The sequence below is a fragment of the Lactuca virosa genome, chromosome 4 (genome assembly GCF_052849685.1).
Source record: "Lactuca virosa cultivar CGN04683 chromosome 4, Lactuca_virosa_CGN04683_v6, whole genome shotgun sequence".
Lineage (NCBI taxonomy): Eukaryota > Viridiplantae > Streptophyta > Magnoliopsida > Asterales > Asteraceae > Lactuca > Lactuca virosa.
The window spans coordinates 444,050,599-444,075,427 of record NC_136429.1 but is presented as its reverse complement, the minus strand read 5'-3'; the positions used below and the strand labels follow the sequence as shown (position 1 = coordinate 444,075,427).

Here is a 24,829-nt window from a genome sequence, read left to right as displayed (position 1 = left end):
TGATCCTGATTCGGATCCTACCTAAAATCATCTCGTACTCGCCATACTGGAAATAAACCAAGGAGATATCAGATAAAACACATATAACACCATAGGGACCAATTTCCAACAAAACCGTAGGGGTTTCCACTTCCCTGCTACGCGTACGGGTCTTGTGCTTCCAGTAGTACGGCCCATACTACCTTCTACACCTACTCATATTTGTCTCAAAGGATCATCACAACAATCCTAACAATACTCACTAGAATACTTATACACTCTATCCTTGTTTCCAAGAGGAAGGCTAAACATTACGCAACTGGACGGCTGCCCCACACAACTCATCCATGAAACTTCCACCAACCCTTCAACACTCGTGTATGCTAATCATACATAACACTGCACCCTATAGACAGTCGAATATTTGATTCAAATCTAAGCCGTTCATCAAACAAGAATAAGAAATAAGGCTAAACCAAACATTCTTATGATATAGAATATTAGTTAAGTACAACTATGATGCATACACTAAGCAACTACAGTTATGATGTCAATTCCATATAAGAAAGAAACCCTAGGCTACCAAGAATCATATAATCAGGCAATTCTATCATGTAATTCCTAAAGATCCCTAGCCTATCACTAGCATGTTCTTATAACATATCACAATCTCAAATAACAGTGTGGTAATTTGGGGTCTACTTACTGGCTCCGGTTGATCATACACATAGCATCCTCTTTTCATTATTTTGAAAACAATTTGAAAATCATTTTTAAACCTTTTCCTTAGTTTGAGACTGGATTCACACGAGTGTTCCTACAATTCACTCAAACCAAGGCTCTGATAACAACTTGTAACATCCACAAAAATCACAACAAATTTAAACTTTTTAAAACAACCCCAAATCATAGAATGTTTACAAAATCATTGTTTTCAAATGGTTGTTCCATATCAAAGTAGCCCACAGATCAAAAAGTATATAAATTAGAGGATGTCGGTCACGTCTTCGCCTTTCCACAATCATCAGAAGTACCTGAAACAATAACTAAAAACCGTCAGCCAAAGCTTAGTGAGCTCATCCAAAGTACCAACACATTAACATATAATGTAACACCCCGTTATTTCCTTCTTGTAAAGTCAAGCCTAGTCAATCAAACTCAAACTTGAGCCAACTTAAATCTTATTCTATCTTAAATGGGTTAGATTAATATTTTATAAGTGTTTACACCTTGTATTCAAGGTGTTATATGTCTAAGAGGTGAAAGCTTGAAGTCCAAAGACCATTCTGTCTTTCCCTTCGGACATCAGCCTCGCAACCGAGAACAAACAGGATTCGGTCGTGAACTAGGGTCGCAAACCCTCAGACCGTGAATGTGTTCTCGGCCACCACCGCCTTCGGACCGCAAACGAGGTTCACGTCTGTGAACCCTTTGGACCGTGAACCCTCGTATATATATAGGTGTGTTATCCATTTTTCTCCTCATTTTCTCATCTTCCAGCCGTGATCCTCCCATTCTCTCTCAAGTATCATCCTCAAGAAACACTATTTTCTTCCCATAAACACCCCTTTTCTTTTGTATCATCATGGAATACAACAAAGGGGCCTTCAAGCACTTGCTAAACACCAAAATCTTCAAGTGTTCTTCATGTTCTTGGGCCGTGAACCACTCATAGGGCCGTGAACCCTTCAACTTGGGCCGTGAACACTCATGTGTTCTTGGGCCGTGAACACTCCTTCCTAGCCGTGAACTCCATTTCAGCCTCCTAACTAGCTTCTAACACTCTTTTGGTGAGTTACTCTTGCATCCTAGGTTGTTTCCTAAACACCTTTGTAGTTATATTCACTAACTTTACACATATATGTGTAATAATATGCTAATTAGGACCCGTTTGTGCCCGAGACTTCACTCTTGAAACTTATCATCCTATACCATACCTTCAAGCGAATCATTAACATAAGGTGAGTTCATACCCCTATAATCTACCTTTTAAATGGTTTTAAATGCTTTTAAGGGGGGAATACAAGTTCAACACAATTAAATTGTGTTAATATTTACTTGTGATAACAATCACACAAAAGGTTTAATACTGATTATTAAACTAGTATAACATAAAGGACCTTTTAATGGTTAATTCTATAATTCCTTAGTTTATACATCAGAGTTATATATAATTAATATCCGATAGGCAGTGAAATGTGTGACTTCCGCCTCATCTCATGTTCCTTGATTGGTTATGGACTTAGGGCAGATTCACACATTCAACTGTTCGTTCGATATTAGGTTATATATAGTTAGTATAAACTAAGTGATTATAGTAAGAACTATTGTGGTTACCATTCTTCTAGAGGATCATTAATGTTAATCCTTATACTTTTAAATATTGTGTTTAAAATAAAGGATTACCAAATACTTCCATAATGACTTAAAGTCATGTAAACTCTTTTAAAAGTCACATAAACTCTTTTTAGAATACCGTTAAACTCTTTTAAATGTTTTTATAACTCTTTAAACTTATAATTGTCAAAATCATGTTTATATATAGGTATATAAATAAGACTTAAAGGGCTTAGGACTAATGAATTGCCTTATTTCCTTTTCCTTGTTTGGATGTGGGCTTAAGGTGGTGTTATTTGTCTGAAGGTCGTTTCCTTCTTAATTATATATATTATACATATATGAATATAAAAGGTTACTTCAGTTAGTATCATTACCATTGTATCACGCTGAGCAAAGGGGTACATTCATGAGAGATCAGGCTAAATAGATAGACCATATAATTTATAATAGGTATAATTTATGAAACAAATGAGAAATCTATTTTCAAGATAAGTATACGAGGTTAAACTACTTTGTCAAGAAAAGGATATAACTCTATCTTTACTTAAACCATAAATGTGATGGTACCTCTTCAGGACATTGCAATATACTTGCTATGTTACATTCTTGTAACCAGAGTCTCCTGGAGGGAGAGCAGGCATTGTGTGTATAGATCTATACGGGACTGACAATCTCACATCCCGACTGTTAGCTACAGTCTGATAGACCCGCCATGGGGTGACAAATGTCACATATTCAGTTTCGACACCAGAAGGTCGTCGTGTTTACTCTAGTCTATTAGCATGGTTACAACTTTATCACATTTTAACCCTAATTAACGAGTTTAATAATAGGGTGGTTCTTACACAAGTAGTGTATTTTTAAGAAATACTACTGCATCAATCATTTTATACAATCAAAATGGAAAACATTCTTCTTTTAATTTTATGGTGAATTAAATTTATGTCATACTAGGTTATAAGTACAATAACACCTAAATGGAACAGTTTTATGGGATTAAAACTACTTTACAGAACGGTTTTATGGAATTAAAACTACTTTTTATATACAACAGAAAATATAGGATTTTCTGGAACTTAACCAATCACTTTCTTAAAACTAGAGCAACCATAACTAATACTTATGAACTCACCAGCTTAAATGTTGATCCTCTCTTTCAAAACAACTTGTATTCTCGGGAATCCAGTAGACAGGTACACTCCCGAAGCTTTTGAGAAAACAGCCTAGTACCATGATGTGTCTGTCGTCTTTTGCTATATCTACTTTTGATGTTTAAATATGTAATGTTTAAACACTTATGTAAAAACTTATACATTATTAATGCAATGGTTGTTTGTACTTTGATTACTATAATGCATGTGTTGTGATACTTGACATGACGTCCTCCGCCCCCGAACGTTTCCGTCGTTCCGGTTTGGGGGTGTGACAGATTGGTATCAGAGCATTGTTTATAGTGAACTCAGTATATCAGTCATAAAAGATGTACAACTATAAACACATTAGGATAAAAACACTCTGACCAAGAGTTATACTTTAAAATATAACAATATTTTATAAAAGTATAAGTACATGAAGAATATATATACTAGAACGAGTATCAAAAGAAGAACAAAAGAATAGTATTTGGATGTTGGATACTGCAGTTAAACCTGGATAGTTATGTAATCATATATGGGATCAATATAGCCTAATCAACTATATTTATTTGAGATATGACCAACATGTGTGTGGGTGTGATTGTAGTGTTGCAACAAGTCTAAAACTTACCTAGGTACCAGAAGAATACTAGAACCAAACACAAAGTTTAAAATACAATAGGAGTATTTTATGATGCTATAGCCACGAAACTGAAAACTTATCAACTTCTTATATCAAGAAATTCAAGAATCAATCATATAATTAAAATACTATAGGAGTATTTTAGACACCATAAGTAACTTTCGTGAAAAATTTAAAATACCTTTTGTGGTAGGTCTATAATTACTAAGTGTATACGTTAAGGTTATATATAGTTGAGATTTCATAGACTTAGAATAGGTGATTTTCACTGTACTTCCTTTTCCTTGTTTGGATGTGGTTTTAGAGTAGGATCACTTATTCGAAGGTCTATTTGATCTGGATTATATATAATCGGTACACACTATGTGATTATAGAAAGACCGGAATGGATCATCTTCGTAAAATTGTATTTGTAACAAAAATGTTTTATTAATCTCATAGATTCTTTAGACATTCCCATTTTTGTATAAACCACTTAAGTAGATGTAACCACCCCACCACAATAACCAAAGGAGGAATCAACGAGAATCCAGTAGAGTTTCATTAGGAGAATTCCGAGAAAGAAACATATGACGAGTAGAGAAACTATAGAAACCATCAAATGCCTTTATCTTATTAAGGACACCGATGAGGAGTTCGCATGAACTTCTGGGATTCGAACTCTCCATTATGAAGTAATGGGGATCAGTATCAGAATCGGAAGTAAGACGGCACAGGAATTCAATATACCTATAGATGAGAAGGAAACCATATAGATATCAGGAGAAAACAAATCTTTACCGCCAGGAGTAGAACAGAGAACAGAGGAAAACCATGTGTAATACATGCGAATTGTTTGTGTACTTTTTCGTCACTCTAATAACTAATAAATCGATTCAACCTAGTGAGTTAGTGATTATACTACTCACGTTAGGTATTAAGTTTATCACCTTTTCCCGTCACGACTAATAACAGTAAATCGGATCACGAAATCTCAATTGAGAGTGATTATTTCTCAAATTCATAAGTCTAGTTTATGTAGACTCTATTATGAATTGTTTTCAAATCTTTTCGAACGTTGAAACATGATATCCACCAATCAAGATAACTTAGTTCAGATGACACTCGTCTTATAACCATTCTAGAAACTTAATTCTACTCTATACCAGGACTGCATCATAGGGATGTAGGTTAAAACATTGAGAACCGTATAACCAAAATGAAATATTTATATGTATAGAATACATCTAGAGACAACCATCGTTGCTCATGAGCTCGTTTTCTCATCGTGTAACAGAATCATGCCTACGAAGAAACGTAACCAACCCACCAACAAAACACCAATCCTTCAGATAGATTCGGCTACGTTTCAAGCTGCAGTCACAGCAGCCGTAGTAGCTATCATGTTGCACCTTAATGCTAACAACGCAAATGTTAATGGTAATGCTATCGGCAATCCCGATCATGGTGATAACCAAGTACAACAGCGAGTGCTTGCTTGTAAAGACACTCCGGACCTCAAACCTAATATCCAGAAACGAAAGTTCGAGAACGAGAAAGGGAGTAGTTCAACTCAAGGACCTACCGAAGGGCAACAAACTGGAGAAGCCAATACCCCTATCAGCCCTGCTATCCCAACACCGACCACACCGTACTTAGGAAACCTTCCACACTACAACAAGTGCAACTACCATCATCATGGAGTCTATCGAGTACTGCATTGCAATAGATGCAACATGAAGGGGCACACCGCCCGCATCTGTAGGACCCCGGTAGAGTTCATCACTCCAACTACCAATGTTGGAACCAGTCCAATATGTCATCTTTGTGGTGAAATGGGACATTTCAAGAGGAACTGTCCAACAGAGAAAAATGGTGGGGGAGTGGGAGGAGTTTGACCCCGGAACATGTGGAAGCATCAAAGAACCTTGCTATATTTTTGGTACGCTTCCAAACCCCAATAATTAATGATAATTATAATTACTCTCTCGTTCGAACCAAATCACAACACTCATATAAAACTCGAAACCCTAACAGGTAAGCTATGATGGCTTAGTGTATACATTAGGGTCATTTATAATTAAGATTTATAGACTTAGAGTGAGTGATCCCGCCTCATTTCCTGTTCCTTGTCTGGTTGTGGATTTAGGGAAAGGCCGCTCAGTCAACTGTCTTACCAATCTTAATTATACATGACTAGTGTACACCAAGCGATGATAGAGAGACCTAGTAGGGATCTTTTCATAAAAGTTCATAATTTCAAATTATCAGAACCCTCGTATTGTTAAGTACCCGCCAATTTCGAATCAAAAAGGGGGTTCGTAGCAATAGTAACATAATAAAACCGGAAGCGCTGAAAACTTATGTACATACGATTGTTCTGAAGGGTTTTGAGCATTCTAACACTCCTATGGTGTACATGCAACCCTATAAACCTTGGATCTATTTTTTCTCTATTATACATGCAAATATTTGATATTCCAAGGTTTCATCCTAACTAGCATAATAAGAAGTAACTATACTACAAGAATCGAGTAGAATGACATACCTTTTGATGTTGTAGCTTGATTCCATGGAGCTTAAGAGCCTAGTGCCTCAAGTGTGACACCTCAAATGGTTCACACAACACCACCAAGAACTTGGAATAACTTGAGAGAAACGTTCTTATGCTCAAATCGGCTAGCCCTCATGTGTACACACCTTAGTGTCGATTTCTTGAGCCATGGGGTCCTTATATATTGTGGCTATTAGGGTTACACCATGTAACTCATGTATTTCCATATTCTCCATGCTCTATGGGTTAAAACCTCCATGGAGTATCCATGGGTTTAGCCCAACATGAAGAACTATGGATCATAAGCCCACATATATAAGAATGAATGATTTACACAATCAATCCCCATATATTTAATTAGTCTCCTTTTTATCACAAAATTAATTCCAAATTAATTCTTGATCAATACTAATTAAATAATATGATTTCATATTAATATATTAGAACTTATAATATATTAACAAATCATTAATATCCTTTTCTCACAAAAGTCTATCCAAATTGTTCCGATGTCATGCAACCCAAATGGACCATGCCAATCGGGTCAAGTACATACCAATTATAGTTATGGACTTAGACACTAATCCAATAGTCTCCCACTTGGATAAGTCTAAAACTATTATTGCGTATAACTCTGCAACCCGACTAGCAATCGTAGCTCTTAAAAGCTGCTGTTGAACTCTGAACCAATCAATGACGCGTCCATTAGATAAGGGATCATATATTCCTCCATTCTAGATATCATATGGATTGAGACATGGATTATAATCATTCTCTCTGTCCATTTGTTGTTTCCCGATTTCGGATTTATGACGACCGACTAATTCAACAAATCACATCAGTCCAGGCTTGGCCAAGCACTTCGGTGTGTCATCACTAAATCATCGAGGGGCCCATAGATATCGCTTTTATCCCTTTAAGGGTAAAAGGAATGGATAAACTTCGACTCGTATGCTTGTTCTACTACTTGTTGAATCATACACAAAGGCACGTTTTATAACATTGAGTTACCAATACGTTTTCGTACAATCAATGTATAACCAACTCATAGGCAACAACTCATATCTCTAGGTTTGAAGAATATAAGATATTATCGTCTCATGATCACTCGTGATAAAATCCATGAAGTGAGTCAAATGAGTGTGGGTTTAATCCAATACTCAGAACTTATGAGCATTCATGAATGCTGTAGCAACTCTTGCTATGTCCAGTACCTTGGACATCTACAAACCAGCTTCATGACAGTCTTTCCTTAATACCTACTTCCAACATATTATCGATTGTGGATGGTTTGAATAACTTAGTCATTCAGGAAGAATGACCTAGTTATTCTGGAAGTCAAAACATGCAAAGTGAAACACAAGAACAATCAAATCCAATATGGTCTCAGAACTTATGAATATAAATAGAACACCTTTTATTTATCACCATATTGATTACACATTATTCATTGCATACTGTTTCAAATTATCAACTTTATACTTGAATCAAAACAATAGTCATGCCATGCTCCAAGCATGCACACTATGTTTATCCAAACAATAGTCATGTCGTACACCAAATATGCACACTATGTTTGTCCAAACATTAGTTATGCCATATACCAAGTATGCACACTAAGTTTGTCTATGATCTTTACTTTGTGGAATAGATCGATTGAACATAATTCCAATGTTTCTCATTTCACAATCCCAAATCCTTACCGCAAATGCAAGAATTCTAAATTCCTTCCATTTACCGAAATCTTGTTAGATTTTAAACTTATATGCACTGATCCTCTTGTAATGATTATGCACAAAGTCACAAAGACTTGTAAACAGTCATTACAGAGTATTCCAATGGAGATCATTCCATGGAAATGAAGTCTCAAATTCAAAGTACATTTCTTTGAACATCCTTCATGCATTAAGTTTCCTAATCTTACACAAATTTAATGAATAACTTCCACCTATGGGAATATCTCCATATTCTCATATTGACTATCACATCTGAACAAGAGTTGCCTCCTTTCAGAATATGTCAATATGGTCCTTCCAAAATTAACACTATACTTCCAACTGTCCCTGAGCAACCAATCTTTGGTAAACCTTAGATTGTCGTCGACAATTGCTTAATCATTTTAGTCATATCCAATTCTAGACCTTTTCCCCTCTTAATTCCCCCAGGCACTTTGGAAAATTTAGAAAGGATAAATATTATAGCACATGCAATCGATCCTATACCCGAAGCATATGGGACACTATTCATGATGTCTCACATAAATACATGATTCTAGACCAGTCTTTTGCTACAGTATTTTTTTTATTTGCCATGTTTTCATAATTCGACTATGAAGAGGGATGTCGTAATCATAATCGAATTTTGAGAACGCACTATATATAGAATTTCCTCAAGTTGAGCCATTCCAACATAAAATTCATATATATATATATATATATATATATATATATATATATATATATATATATATATATATATATCCTTGACTAAAGATGATTAAAATCTCACGATCTAAGCTTTTAGATTTGAAATGAAGTATAATTTCCTCTCCCTTAATTATAGCAAAACAACTTTTCCCAATTGAAACTTTTGTTTTCTATAATTAACATTGCTAACTTGCAACAGTTATTATAATTATCATACTCCCACTTGCATGATGATTATTAGCATAACACTTATGCTCCCAGTAGCTTTGACATGTACTCAGAAATCAGCTGGACTTCTAGAAATCAATGCTTTATTGACTTTCTTACCAAAGTTCAGATTTCTGATACGAGATGCTTTGATAAAACTTTATCAAAATCATACACCTTTCCTTAGATAGCGCACATGTGTGTCTAAACAATTTCAGAACTATGAAAATGGATGCCGTAATCATAGTCTCAATTGTTTAGACCTTTGCCATTTATCACAAGTCCATGTTAGTATGTCGGTTAACCACACACGCTCCACTAACGACTTTGAGAATGCAAATATCACAATTGCTATCTACTTAAAATCTACTTAGTGAAAGCGTTTCCTCACCATCATTTTCATGAATCGGAGAGAAACCTTATGACACTTAGATTTTATGGTGTATATGTTCCTATCCATGTGAATTTGTCAAAACCATAATCACAAGACAAGGTTAGTGACAAATCCAAACTCATATGGATTGAACTTGTGCAGTCTGAAATTCTTGCCACCTGGCAGCACAAGGACCTGCCATTGCTTCTAAGTTGTTATGCAACCAATTGAGAACTCTCAGAACTCATATGCAAAGCCAACTTTAACTAGAATGGGCATAGAAATAGGAATATGTCAACACAAAAGGTTATAAACCTCAATTCGTGTGCTAGTGATAAACTACATTTTTTATTCTTGATTAGACTCTTTCAAGATCTTTCAGACTCCCACTGTCCTCTTCACATATAAGACTCTCTTGCCAAGACCCATTGCTTGACAAACAAATATTCAAGAGATAGTGCTGATTCTTATCAAGACAAACACTTCACACAATTGGCCTAAGTTGGTCTATGTTTTATCCAAAACATCACAACTTACCAATTTCAAATGTACAAGAGTAGGACACATTTTACTCTTACATTTGACAAGTGTTAATAAACATTCTTTAAGATGTATCACTCAAATTACAATCTTGTAGTATGACTCTAAGACTTGTTTTGGAACGAAGTATGTACCACCTTCTTGATTTAACCATTTCAATAATTCATGACTCCTCTTCTTAGCCATAGGAATGCACTAAGATGTCCCTAGAGGATGAATTGTGATATGGTCTCACAATCATTAAGATGATCATAAAACATGATACTAAAGTACTCTCCCATCTTTTCATATTTGAGAAACTTTTATCTTTCTTCCAAATTTGATTCTTCTTATTTGTTCTGCCATACATCGATACTTTTCCAATGCTTCAGAATTATACTTAAACTTCTAAGTATAACCATATTTACTAAACTTTAGTAAATCATGACGAATAGTCTTATCGATCTTTTGTGGTGGACTTGACCAGTGCACAAGAATGTGTACTCGTTCCTTAGTCCTTCACTTGACTCACATATACATGTGAACAAGGAACTAGTCTTAATTTTCCAAATATGAAAATTCTCATTCACCATACAATACAACTTGCATAATTCCAAGTTTCTATCCAATTGAAACTTGGTTGATGAGAATCTTTCCTTATTTGGTAAATTATGACACTACCACAAATGAAAGAATCAAATCCATTTTCCAGTGTTGCTATCAATGGAATCATATAAACAACAATTTTTTTTCACAAATGCCACTGTAAGGATATAAAAACGAAACTTTTCTTTTATTTAAAACTTGCGTAAAAACTTATCCTTACAATGCAAATGCATATGAAAACAATGTTGTTATCTATTCCTAAGCAATCTATCACAAATATTAAGCAGCAGCTCAAAAATTCTGATCACCGAACCATGCGATCGAAATCCATCTTCGTGATCAGAATCAGCTTACTCTTCTTTAAGCTTCCTCTCTTTTATTTGATTCTTAAAACTTCAACACGTGACCCAGTTACATCATGTAATAAGAATCTCCAGATAGGAACTTAATAGAGTTAGATAGTGGACTTACCAGAAGTAGAATCAAACTTTTTGACTTGACCAACCTTATGATCTTTCAGGTAAACAGGGCAGCTTCGCAACCAATGCCCCTTCCTTTGGCAATATAAGCGTATGGACTCTTTGGGAATGGTACACGAGACTATCTCAGACTTAGCCTTTCTCTTTACCATTTGGTCAGCTGAGTTGACTATGGTCAATCCCTTTCCATTTGGAAGAGAAATCTTTTCTGTATTTTCAATGTTACCATTGTCAATGTCCATGGAAGTTTGGGAAGTTGATCTTCTAATCAAATTTGTTTTACCAGTGCTCCAAATCATTTCTGATTCAGCAACACCTAGCAAACAGATAAGATCATTAAGGGTTATGGCATACTCTGTTTCATAGTAGTCCCAAAGGAAACTCACTATGTGACTTAGAAAGTGATTGAACAACCAACTTTCTCAAGACTTTGACACCCAACTCTCCCGGCTTGTCAATATGTGACTTCATCTCCAAGATGTGAGCACACATAGACCTTGCTTGCCAAAAGGGCTTGAGTGACCTTGAACTATTCAAGAACTTGTGGGTTAGGGAGAATAATTGGAGGAGGTGGAGGAAGTGAAGTATGATTTCCATGAGCCAACCACGGGACATCATCTTCATTAGGAAAGCTTGTTCCATGATATTTGGGAAGATCATAGTTGTCTGAACCAGACATTTACAATGGGAGAAATTCAAGTTAGTTGATTTAAAGTCCTTAATATAACACCCAATATAAAATATTAAGGCTACGACCCAACACAATACTTATATAACTTGAAAGAGGGATTCCGTAATCCAAGCTATAAAATATTTGAAGGTAGGCGAATGACGATTCACTAGTTTCCACCATGAAAAACAAAATAGAAATATTAGGTTTTAATTGGATTTGAAACTCCTATATCTTTTGTGATTCATTGAACTTTTCAATGGCATGTTTCAATCTCGATTGTGCCCTCTCAAGTTTTGTGACTGGGATGCCGAGGATCATAAAACAAGGTGTGAATAACCATGCAAATATACTTGGTACCCTTAATATTTATCACTTAATCGATGTGCCGGTTAACCACACACGCTCCACCGATCCTATGATAAACATTAAGTTACCCTTTGCCTACCTTGTTAAATCCAAGTTAGCATGCCGGTTAACCACACGCGCTCCACTAACGACTTAACCAAGGTGCAAAGTGTAATTTCATGGGTTAGCACCAAATTCACATTTTCCTAATGTAACTAAGATTGAGAATTTATAAAAGGTTTAGTTACTTTATATTTATCATTATACTTATAATGAAGGGAGAATTATAGTCCTTGTCCTACCCGTTCGGCTAACGACCCTCCACCAGTCAAGGAAGCGGTGGGTGAGATTGGACACCCATTAAACTACCATTTTATAGGCAGTAAACTTATACCCCCTTATAGACCGGCTTCGTGAATGATGCCTACTAACGGTAAGACTGACTTACTCTTATATATATATATATATATATATATATATATATATATATATATATATATATATATATATATATATATATATATTATTAACTTATAATACTATAAAGTATAGGGGTTGAATTTTAACTTTTAAAACTCTAGGGTTTGGAATTAAAGTGTGTGTGAGACTTTACAAATTCCAAAACTTGAGGGCAAGTTTTGAACTATTCAAAAACTTTTGGATTTTCATAACTTATGAGTTTAATTAAGGTTTTAAAAACTTTAATGAAGAGACTCTTGAACATCCATAACTTGAGGACAAGTTATGGAGTTCATAAAACAAAAAGACTCTTCAATTTTGTAACCTATGCATTTTAATAAATCTTTAAAAGAAATGTCTTTTTGGTAATCCATAACTTGAGGACAAATTATGGACTCCATTAAAATACATTTAGATCAAGAATTAACTAACAAACAATTTTGCAAATAATTCCTATGATCTACCAAAACTCATAAGTGTCTGAACAATCATATCAACAATTTCAAGAATTACATAAACACACATAAAGCTTGAAATTTTGATAACAACCTTGAAATTGGTTTACCATAATCATTACCACATCAAAAATAGGTTTTATAAGTCCAAAACAGTTTAAGGTAACGATTCTAGACCAATTCCAGCCTTAAAACTCGAAGATATGTTGTCAGGGGCTCCAACTCGTCGAGTGCATGAACCAACTCGACGATTTGGATGAATTTAGGCATGGACTCGTCGAGTCCCTTAATGGACTCGGCGAGTCAGTTGTACAGACAGCATACAAACTTCGATTTTCAGCAATTTGCATCAAGTATAAAAGAAAACAAGCCTAGGCTCTGATACCACTGAAGGGTTTTGAGCATTCTAACACTCCTATGGTGTACATGCAACCCTATAAACCTTGTATCTATGTTTTCTCTATTATACATGCAAATATTTGATATTCCAAGGTTTCATCCTAACTAGCATAAGAAGAAGTAACTATACTACAAGAATCTAGTAGAATGATATACCTTTTGATGTTGTAGCTTGATTCCATGGAGCTTAAGAGCCTAGTGCCTAAAGTGTGACACCTCAAATGGTTCACACTACACCACCAACAACTTGGAATAACTTGAGAAAAAAGTTCTTATGCTCAAATCGGCTAGCCGTCATGTGTACACACCTTAGTGCCGATTTCTTGAGCCATGGGGTCCTTATATATTGTGGCTATTAGGGTTACACCATGTAACTCATGTCTTTCCATATTCTCCATGCTCCATGGGTTAAAACCTCCATGGAGTATCCATGGGTTACTCCATGGGTTTAGCCCAACATGAAGAACTATGGATCATAAGCCCACATATATAAGAATGAATGATTTACACAATCAATCCCCATATTTAATTAGTCTCCTTTTGATCACAAATGTAATTCCAAATAATATGATTTCATATTAATATATTAGAACTTATAATATATTAACAAATCATTAATATCCTTTTCTCACAAAAGTCTATCCAAATTGTTCTGATGTAATGCAACCCAAATGGACCATGCTAATCGGGTCAAGTACATACCAATTATAGTTATGGACTGAGACACTAATCCAACATGTTCATCATCCTAGTAATCATCTCTTCCAGAACGACTTAATATCTATTTCGTCGAGAAGTTCTGACATCCTCATCCGACATGGTTTGGCTTGTCCCTTACCATGCAAAATTCTTATGCTGTGTAAAAGAACTGTTTCCTTAATCAACCGTCATATGAAATTCTTCCAATCCATAACGAAAACCCTTGTATCACCTCTCACTTCAAAACTTCAGAAGTACCGATGTGAGGGGTACCACACCTTATAGCCTGCTCAGTAGATAGAAAACTTGAAGCGAAATGCACAAAAGAAGTCTCAGAAGTCAGTACCCACCGAAGTATCCCCAATAGATCTCATAGGAAGATCACTTGTACTGCAGGTCAAGTTCAAGAATAGAGACTAAGAACTCATTAGGTTAATCTATCGTTGCTAAGTATATACACAAGAGTGGTATATAATTTAGACTCAACAAGATTTAGGATGTGTGATTCCGCCCTATCTCCTGTTCCTTGTCTGGTTTTGGACTTGGGGCAAAACCACCCAACCGAACGTTTTGTCAATCTAAATTATATACGACTCGTATACACGATGTGATGATGGATGAGCCAAGTATGAGTCTTATCATGAACTTCAGAGCAAAAGCTCGCAGGCTTACTACAACAACCGGAGATACCTGAGTGGAAATGGTAGCGGATTACAATGGGCTTCATAATCAAGTTACCCCAGGGCAACAGGTGAACTTGATACCATTTTGGGTGATCATCGACAGATTAGCCAAATTCGCGCACTTCCTAAAATTTTAACGAAACAGGAAAAATAGAGAAGTTAACTAAAACACGTGTCCGAGAGATTAGTTAGACTGCACGGTGTTCCAATATCTGTTATCTCCGTTAGAGATAGCAGAATCATCTCCCAGTTCAGGCAGTCACTTCAGAAATCTTTGAGAACTAGGCCAGTCATGATGCATAGCCTACCATCCTTAAACCATCAGATAGAATGAGAGAAAGATTCAAGCATTAGAAGTCATGCTAAGAGCATATGTGATCGACGTTGGTAAAGCATGGGATACCCATTTACTAACTAGTCGAGTCCTTTACCATGCTAGCATTTAAAGTTGCTCCATTCGAAACCTTCTATGGTTGCAAGTGCAGATCCTATCTGCACTGGATTAAAGTAGGTGACATGTAACTAGCTAGGGGTTCAATTTTCAGACGACACCTTCGTTGGTCCGAAGTTCATCCAAGAAACTACCGAGAAGAGAGTACGAATCAGGAAGTGACGTAAAGCTTCCAGGGTCAGACCGAAAAGCTACATATTCAATAGGAGAAAACCCTTGGAATTCCAGGTTGGTGACCACGTCATGTGAAGGTCTCACCCTGGAAGAACATGATACGCTTCAGAAAGCGTGGAATACTAAATCCAAGGTACATAAGACCATTCGAGATTCTTACTAGATTTGATCCAGTAGCTTAAAGACCCCGACTACCTCGTGAATTCAATAACATACATCCTACTTTCCACGTCTTTATCTTTAAAACTGGTTGTCTGACGAGACTCTTGTTATCCCACTCGATTAGATCGAGGTAAACGAGAACCTCAACTTTGTGGAGGAATCCGTAGAAATCCTAGATATTGAAGTCAATAGGACTAATCAAATCCCTATCCTGATAGTGAGGGTTCGCTTAAGTGTATAGCGAGGACCCAAATTCACTTGGGAGCGTGAGGATCATCAGAAACATAAGTATCTACCTCTTTTCCCTTCGTCCATGTGTATTCCTTAGACTTAATTTCGGGATGAAATTCTCTCTAACGGGGGGATAATGTAACGCCCCGTTATTTCTTTCTTGTAAAGTCAACCCTAGTCAATAAAAGTCAAACTTGAGTCAACTAAAGTCAACTAAAGTCAACTTAAATCTTATTCTATCTTAAATGGGTTAGATTAATATTTTATAAGTGTTTACACCTTGTATTCAAGGTGTTATATGTTTAAGAGGTGAAAGCTTGAAGTCTGAAGACCATTCTTTCTTTCTCTTCGGACAGCAGCCTCGCAACCGAGAACAAACACGCTTCGGCCGTGAACGAGGGCCGCAAACCCTCGGACCGTGAATGTGTTATCGGCCACCACCGCCTTCGGACCGCAAACGAGGTTCACGGCTGTGAACCCTTCGGACCATGAACCCTCGCATATATATGGGTGTGTTAGCCATTTTTCTCCTCATTTTCTCATCTTCCAGCCGTGATCCTCCCATTCTCTCTCAAGTATCATCCTCAAGAAACACTATTTTCTTCCCTTAAACACCCCTTTTCTTTTGTATCATCGTGGAATACAACAAAGGGGCCTTCAAGCACTTGCTAAACACCAAAATCTTCAAGTGTTCTTCATGTTCTTGGGCCGTGAACCACTCATAGGGCCGTGAACCCTTCAACTTGGGCGATGAACATTCATGTGTTCTTACGCCGTGAACACTCCTTCCTGGCCGTGAACTCCATTTCAGCCTCATAACTAGCTTCTAACACTCTTTTGGTGAGTTACTCTTGCATCCTAGGTTTTTTCCTAAACACCTTTGTAGTTATATTCACTAACTTTACACATATATGTGTAATAATATGCTAATTAGGACCCGTTTGTGCTCGAGACTTCACTTTTGAAACTTATCATCCCATACCATACCTTCAATCGAATCAACAACATAAGGTGAGTTCATACCCCTATAATCTACCTTTTCAATGGTTTTAAATGCTTTTAAGGGGGGAATACAAGTTGAACACAATTAAATTGTGTTAATATTTACTTGTGATAACAATCATACAAAAGGTTTAATACTGATTATTAAACTAGTATAACATAAAGGACCTTTTAATGGTTAATTCTATAATTCCTTAGTTTATACATCAGAGTTATATATAATTAATATCCGATAGGCAATGGAATGTGTGACTTCCGCCTCATCTCCTGTTCCTTGTTTGGTTGTGGACTTAGGGCAGATTCACACATTCAATTGTCCGTTCGATATTAGGTTATATATAGTTAGTATAAACCATGTGATTATAGTAAGAACTATTGTGGTTACCATTCTTCTAGAGGATCATTAATGTTAATTCTTATACTTTTAAATATTGTGTTTAAAATAAAGGATTACCAAATACTTCCATAATGACTTAAAGTCATGTAAACTCTTTTAAAAGTCACATAAACTCTTTTTAGAATACCGTTAAACTCTTTTAAATGTTTTTATAACTCTTTAAACTTATAATTGTCAAAATCATGTTTATATATATAGGTATATAAATAAGACTTAAAGGGCTTAGGACTAATGAATTGCCTTATTTCCTTTTCCTTGTTTGGATGTGGGCTTAAGGTGGTGTTATTTGTCCGAAGGTCGTTTCCTTTTTAATTCTAAATATTATACATAAATGAATATAAAAGGTTACTTCAGTTAGTATCATTACCTTTGTATCACGCTGAGCAAAGGGGTACATTCATGAGAGATCAGGCTAAACAGATAGACCATATAAATTATAATAGGTATAATTTATAAAACAAACGAGAAATCTATTTTCAAGATAAGTATACGAGGTTAAACTACTTTGTCAAGAAAAGGATATAACTCTATCTTTACTTAAACCAAAAATGTGATGGTACGTCTTCAGGACATAGCCATATACTTGCTATGTTACATTCTTGTAATCAGAGTCTCCTGGAGGGAGATCGGGCATTGTGTGTATAAATCTATACGGGATTGACAATCCCACATCCCGACTGTTAGCTACAGTCCGGCAGGCGAGCCATGGGGTGACAAATGTCACATATTCAGTTTCGACACCAGAAGGTTGTCTTGTTTACTCTAGTCTATTAGCATGGTTACAACTTTATCACATTTTAACCCTAATTAACCAGTTTAATAATAGGGTGGTTATTACACCAGTAGTGTATTTTTAAGAAATACTACTGCATCAATCATTTTCCACAACCAAAACAGAAAACATTCTTCTTTTAATTTTATGGTGAATTAAAATTATGTCATACTAGGTTATAAGTACAATAACACTTAAATGGAACAGTTTTATGGGATTAAAACTACTTTTTATATACAGCAGAAAATATAGGATTTTCTGGAACTTAACCAATCACTTTCTTAAAACTAGAGCAACCATAACTAATACTTATGAACTCACCAGCTTAAATGTTGATCCTCTCTTTCAAAATAACTTGTATTCTCAAGAATCCAATAGACAGGTACACTTCCGGAGCTTTTGAGAAGACAGCCTAGTACCATGTTGCGTCTTTCGTCTTTCGCTATATCTACTTTTGATGTTTGAATATGTAATGTTTAAACACTTATGTAAAAACTTATACATTATTAATACAATGGTTGTTTGTACTTTGATTAGTATAATGCATGTGTTGTGATACTTGACATGACGTCCTCCGCCCCCGAACGTTTCCGCCGTTCCGGTTTGGGGGTGTGACAGATAACATATACAACAACATGTCGGTCCAATCAACTATTAGGTTGGATTACCCCAAGCCCAATCACCCTCCAGGTCCAGTCATCCTAAGAATGGAATACCCTAGGTGGAATGCCAATATACAATGGGACCAGTCAACCATTGGGTTGGAATACCCCAAGCCCAGTCAACCATCGGGTTGGAATGCCAATATACAACGGCTCCAATCATGCTCGGGATGGAATAACCTCAGGCCCTATCAACCATCAGGTTGGAATGCCCCCGGTCTGTTGGCCAACGCACATAACAATATAGCACATATAACAGATAAACATATAATTAGTCATCGGACAGATCTCCAGATCACTAAGCATAGCATCATCCTATATACCAGGATACATATATAACATATCACTACAACAAGATAACATACTATCATAAAACAAGATATTTAATCCAATGGGTCGGCCTTGGTGCCTTCGACCCGAAAGTATAGTGAGGAAAAACTCACCTTACAGACTGGACAAAAGCTCATGAGGTCACTACTCCGAATCTCAACTCCAACCGTCACCTATCCACCCAAATGACCAATTTCTCAAATACCATTCAAATTACCCAAAATACCCCTTAATCAAACTTGGTCAAAATCTATAAGTTGACTAAGTCAACCTAGCTGAGTCAACTCAGCCGAGTCGACACATAACACATACGTCGGGCGTACTCCAAATGTACGCGGGGCGTACTCAAGCTCTCACCACCATTGGGGACGGTGATCACGTATGCGCTGCGTACTTAGATTACGCAGGGCGTACACCCAGTCTTCCAAAACTCTCATTAAGGGCTTAATGCCTTAAGCTCTTACATCTAACTTTCAGATCCAAGGCTAAATCATCCACAAGAGTCATAAAGTTTCCAACTTTATCACCTTGCATCTCCATTAAGTGCTTAACTCAAGGTCTTTATACATTAAGACCTCCTAAAGAATGGATGGATCAAAACCAACCATTAAGACCCCATTTTTATGATTCAAGACCCTTCCTAAGGTTTGAAATGATGGCTTAATGGTTCAAGAACATGTCATCCTCAAGAATCACCATTTTGGGACCAAAAAGTGACTTAAAATAGCAAAAAACTAGATCTACAAGATGGAGTGAAAAAGTTGCAAGCTTTATACCTTCTGGAGGTTGCAAACAAGGTAGAAATCACAGATCCAAGGTGCTCTCAACTCCAAGATCTTCTCACCACCTTCTTCTTTCTTCAAAACCACTTCTAAACTCTCTTAAAAGCTCCAAAATTGCTCTTTTCTCTTAGGGTTGCTTGGGGGTCGATGTCACAGAAGGAGGTTGGGTAAGAACGAAATGTAAGGCTTTAAGGATGCTTAAATATGAGCCAAACCCTAAAAATTAGGGTTTGCATGCTTTCCACGTACGCTCTGCGTACGAGGTATACGTCCAGCATACTAAGACGCACCCTAGTACGCTCAGCATACACACATACGCAAAACGTGCTCCTCAAAGTCCCAATTTATCAAAATGCCACTATGAGCCCTTTTTGCATTCTTTCTTGAACTTTGGGACCAAAATGCAATATAATTCAATTATATGATCAATTAGAAGTACCTAATCATTGAGATGTTACAAAATCTATTTATTTTAATTAACTTTTAGATATTTAGATTATTTGTTTTAAATAAATAAATAATAAGATGTAAATTATTTTGGGATTATAAAATGATAGGTATTTTCTAAGATAGATGGTGTGAAAGTGATGATAATGTGACATTAAAATTATAATATTTTTTGTGTTATGATGTTAGACGTGAGCGTAAACCTTAAGCCTTTTGAAGTAACCACTATTAAACATAAATTTGTCGAGTGCTTAAAACTACAAACATCTGTATTAGTTTGGTATACTTAGTTGCTCCACATCATTATATTTTTCATATTTTATTGATTATTTAATAAAAAAATATTTTGTAATTATTTAAAATCTAGGAAGGAATAGAAAGAGATAGAAAAAATACGATTGAGTGTGGTTAATTGTGGTGGTAAAAAAAAATAGAATTGAATGTGTTAATTGTGATGTTTGCTACAGTCCACTACTCCATCACAATTATACATGAAGGTGTTGCTATTCTCACCATTATATCACATCAACAACAAACATGACTTGTTTAATGTATACCAAAATACCTTAGCATGCGACATAGATTTGCTGCGAAGACATATAAACTCTATTATTGAGTAAACATTGTTATCAAAAATATTTCCCAAAAAGAATATACCATATATTGCATATACATTTATATTACAGCTGAGATGAGAGAGGATATGTATCACATAAAGTAAAAGAGAAAAGAACAGGGGATGAGAGAGAGAGAGAGAGAGAGAGAGAGAGAGAGAGAGAGAGAGAGAGAGAGAGAGAGAGAGAGAGGCAAAAGATCAAGTCTTTCTCATTCACAGATCCCCATGCAATGCTGGAAGGATTCCCAACATTGTTTGCTGTAAACTCATTCTTTTTGTATAAGTTTGAAGGAACTTGCTTTGTTCCCCTTTACCAATCTTTTCATATAGATATATAGATAAAGACTAGTAAATATAATTGATTTTCATTTAGATTTTTATGTATACATACATTTATGTATGTAAGTATCCATATAGATTCTGTTTTCTACCGAGTCTGCAACTAGAAAACAACAAAAAGATAAGACTCTAGACTTCTTCTCTCCCCCACCCTCCCGCCCCCACCCTATTCTTATTAGTTTCAAGAATGGTGGGGAAAATGTGTATGATTAGTTTACTACTACACCAATCATTGATCAAGTTTTCTCTCTTTTCCCTTTGCTCTTGAACCAAGAAAATTTCAAACTTGATTCGGGGGATACAATGAAGACTAATGACAACAATGGCAACAACAAAAATAGTGACAACTGGCTGGGTTTCTCTCTTTCTCCTCACTCATCAGTGGCTGCTCACTCTTCTCCCTCGAATGAGTCAAATACCACATCTTTTTTCACTTTCCCTTCCCATTTTAACTACCAAAACATTTACTGTGGTGGAGTTGAGGGTGTAAATGGTGGTGGGATTTACTCTACTTTCCCTATAATGCCCCTCAAGTCTGATGGCTCACTTTGCCTAATGGATACCATCACAAGATCACAATCACAAGGTTTGTTTTCTTTAGAAAGTCCGTTTCTTGCTGGAAATGTTACTAATGGTGTGTTTCTTTTTAGGGATGGTAGCTTCAACAACACCAAAACTTGAGAACTTTTTTGGTGGTGTAACAATGGGGACCACTGATTTAGATACCGATGCAATGTACTACAACCATGAGAATGGGACTCAAAACTATCAGATTCAACCCCAACACTACCAAGATTACAATGGGTTGTATCAAACAATACAACTACAAGAAGCCAAGGAGTCCCAGATTGCTTCAGGTTCTTCTTCTGGTCTCTACCTACCAACTATCGGAGAAGGTTGGATTTCAACAGATTACCATTCCGGTGGCGGTGGCGGTGGCGGTTTACAGTCACTTAGCTTGTCAATGAGCCCTGGTTGTTCACAATCAAGCTCATGTGTCACTATATCACAGCAACAAATGACTCCAGCTAACGTCACTGAAACTGTCGTTATGGAAACCAAGAAAAGAGGGTCGGAGAAGGTGGATCAACAGAAGCAGATTGTTCACAGAAAATCTTTAGATACATTTGGTCAACGAACATCACAGTATAGGGGTGTTACCAGGTTTATTTCATGCTGTTGTTCTTCATGTATCTTGTGGAATTTTTGTTTTGGATTTCAGATGTTTACATTATATATCTGAATCTTTATTTACATCAGGCATAGATGGACGGGTAGATATGAAGCTCATTTATGGGACAACAGTTGTAGAAAAGAAGGCCAGACGAGGAAGGGAAGACAAGGTTAGAAACGTCGACTTTTGTCATTTTGCCTATTTTGACAAATTATAAATCTACAATTTCTTACCAATTTTCTGTCTCTTGTTTCATGGACTGTGAACTATGCTTCAGTTTATCTGGGTAAGCCTCAGTTTCTTGTTTTAGGCTTTTAGTCACATTTTTTGACTTTTTAATCAAATCAAGATTGACTTATGAGTACATGATGTTGACTTTTAGGGGGTTATGATATGGAAGAGAAAGCTGCTAGAGCTTATGATCTAGCAGCACTCAAGTATTGGGGATCTTCAACTCATATTAACTTTCCGGTAGTACTTCATTAGATATCAAATTATATAAGTTTATGTTTCTTTATCAAAATCGAGTGGATGTTAACATAAAAAATGTTGACTTAGGTGGAGAACTATGAACAAGAGCTTGAAGAAATGAAGAATATGTCTAGACAAGAATACGTTGCTCACTTGAGAAGGTAACCTTTTTCTTTCCAAGATTCCGACTTTAAAATCATACTCATTTTAGTAGTAAAAAATTGTAACTGTTTTTGCTTTTTTGTAATTTAAACTTGTTATCCTTGTACCTCCTGGTCCCTGGGCAGTCATTTAATATATTTGCTTCCTGCTGTTTTAAAAAAATCATAAAATATCTCAACCCTCACATTTATTAACTTCGTATTTAAGATGTGATATATATTTTCTTTAAATTCTATTCAGGAGAAGCAGCGGTTTCTCTAGGGGAGCTTCAATTTATAGAGGAGTAACAAGGTCCAAGATTTAATATTTTTAAATTTATAAGTAAACAAAATTATACGATGCACACAAGAAAGAAAAATTATTGAGATTGCATTTCAAATTTGTGATTTGTAGACACCATCAACATGGCAGATGGCAAGCTCGGATTGGTCGTGTGGCAGGGAACAAAGATCTTTACCTAGGCACATTTAGTAAGTCATGTTGATAAATTAAAAAACATTGCAGACGTAATCAGTTGTGGAAACGTTCATAAAGTTTTAAGTTATATAACATTGTAGGCACTCAGGAGGATGCTGCGGAGGCTTATGATGTTGCTGCTATCAAATTTCGTGGTGTAAATGCGGTTACAAACTTTGATGTGTCAAGGTATAATGTGGAAAGGATCATGGAGAGCAACACCCTTCTATCCGGGGAACTAGCAAGGCGAACTAAAGCACCAGAGCCCATGACCGAGGTTGTGGCTAACGAGGCTCATAATGGTGAACACAAAACCCTCTCGAATGATGTCACTAGTGATGGTAGCATGTTGGAATGGAAAACGGAAGTATATGAGCAAAACAGTGGTGGTGCAGTTGAGGGAGATGAGTCCTCGACTATCAAGAACCATGGTGACTCCGGCGAAGAATGCATGAAAAGGAACAAGAATCTTCCGATGGTTCTTGGGATGCCGCCGGCAATGAATACATGGATCCCGACTGTAGCTGCAACAACGACCCAACTGAGGTCTCATATGCCGATTTTTGCTGCATGGGCAGATGCATAGTTGACGATGGAGTCGAGAAAGAAGTCTTAGGTTCTGTAGGATGTGACGAACCCCTAACAAGCTGACATGGCGATGAACTACGGTGTTTGTGTTATTTTACTTGCTTTATGTATGTGTTAGTTTTGGTTCTTTTTGTGTTTTGGGGAAATGGAAGGGTAATTTGGGGACACTATGTAGGATTTTTGTAGACGATGGGGGTTTGAACTTTGAAGTGTTCCAAAATCATGAAAACCCATTATTATTTAATGGAGAAAAGCAAGAAAAGGTCGACCCAAAATCATAAATTAGGTTGATGACAGAACGAACCTTTGACCATATTTTATGGAAACCCATATTTTATGATTTGATGTCGGGAAATTACTGTATCACAATAACAAAACCTTAATTATCATCAAGGCTTTTTCTAATTCCATTATTATTTTCCAAATCAATAATTATGGTCTCCCGATTAATAGATGTAAATTGAAAGCAAGTCATTTTTTTTTCTTTTGCAACTCCTTTTCTTATCTCTTTGTAAATGATGTTTCATACCAATAACATCTTCCAAGATTAAAATAAAATATTAGGGATCAATCGGTTTTAAAATTAGAACTGAAAAACCCAAAACCGACTTCGTGGGAGGAACCGATAATTGAACCGAGGTGTAGTGTATGGTTCCCAT

At 36.2% G+C, this 24,829-nt stretch overlaps 1 protein-coding gene across 1 annotated transcript; it reads left to right on the top strand.

Moving 5' to 3' along the window:
* Positions 1 to 21,473: 21,473 nt before the first annotated feature.
* LOC145109089 (AP2-like ethylene-responsive transcription factor ANT) lies at positions 21,474 to 24,563 on the top strand. The gene is made up of 9 exons (XM_079046197.1): positions 21,474 to 21,905; positions 21,970 to 22,483; positions 22,580 to 22,662; positions 22,771 to 22,779; positions 22,876 to 22,964; positions 23,052 to 23,125; positions 23,367 to 23,417; positions 23,520 to 23,596; positions 23,684 to 24,563. Exons 1-9 carry the CDS (start codon positions 21,623 to 21,625, stop codon positions 24,166 to 24,168), a joined length of 1,665 nt encoding a protein of 554 aa, XP_078902323.1. The 5' UTR covers positions 21,474 to 21,622; the 3' UTR covers positions 24,169 to 24,563.
* The last annotated feature ends 266 nt before the right edge of the window (positions 24,564 to 24,829 follow it).

Coding starts and splice junctions, on each gene's coding strand:
- LOC145109089 (XM_079046197.1), top strand. CDS start 21,623: ATGAAGACTAATGACAACAATGGCAACAACAAAAATAGTGACAACTGG. Junction 23,418..23,519: donor ATTTATAGAGGAGTAACAAG/GTCCAAGATTTA, acceptor TGTGATTTGTAG/ACACCATCAACATGGCAGAT. Junction 23,597..23,683: donor TCTTTACCTAGGCACATTTA/GTAAGTCATGTT, acceptor ATAACATTGTAG/GCACTCAGGAGGATGCTGCG.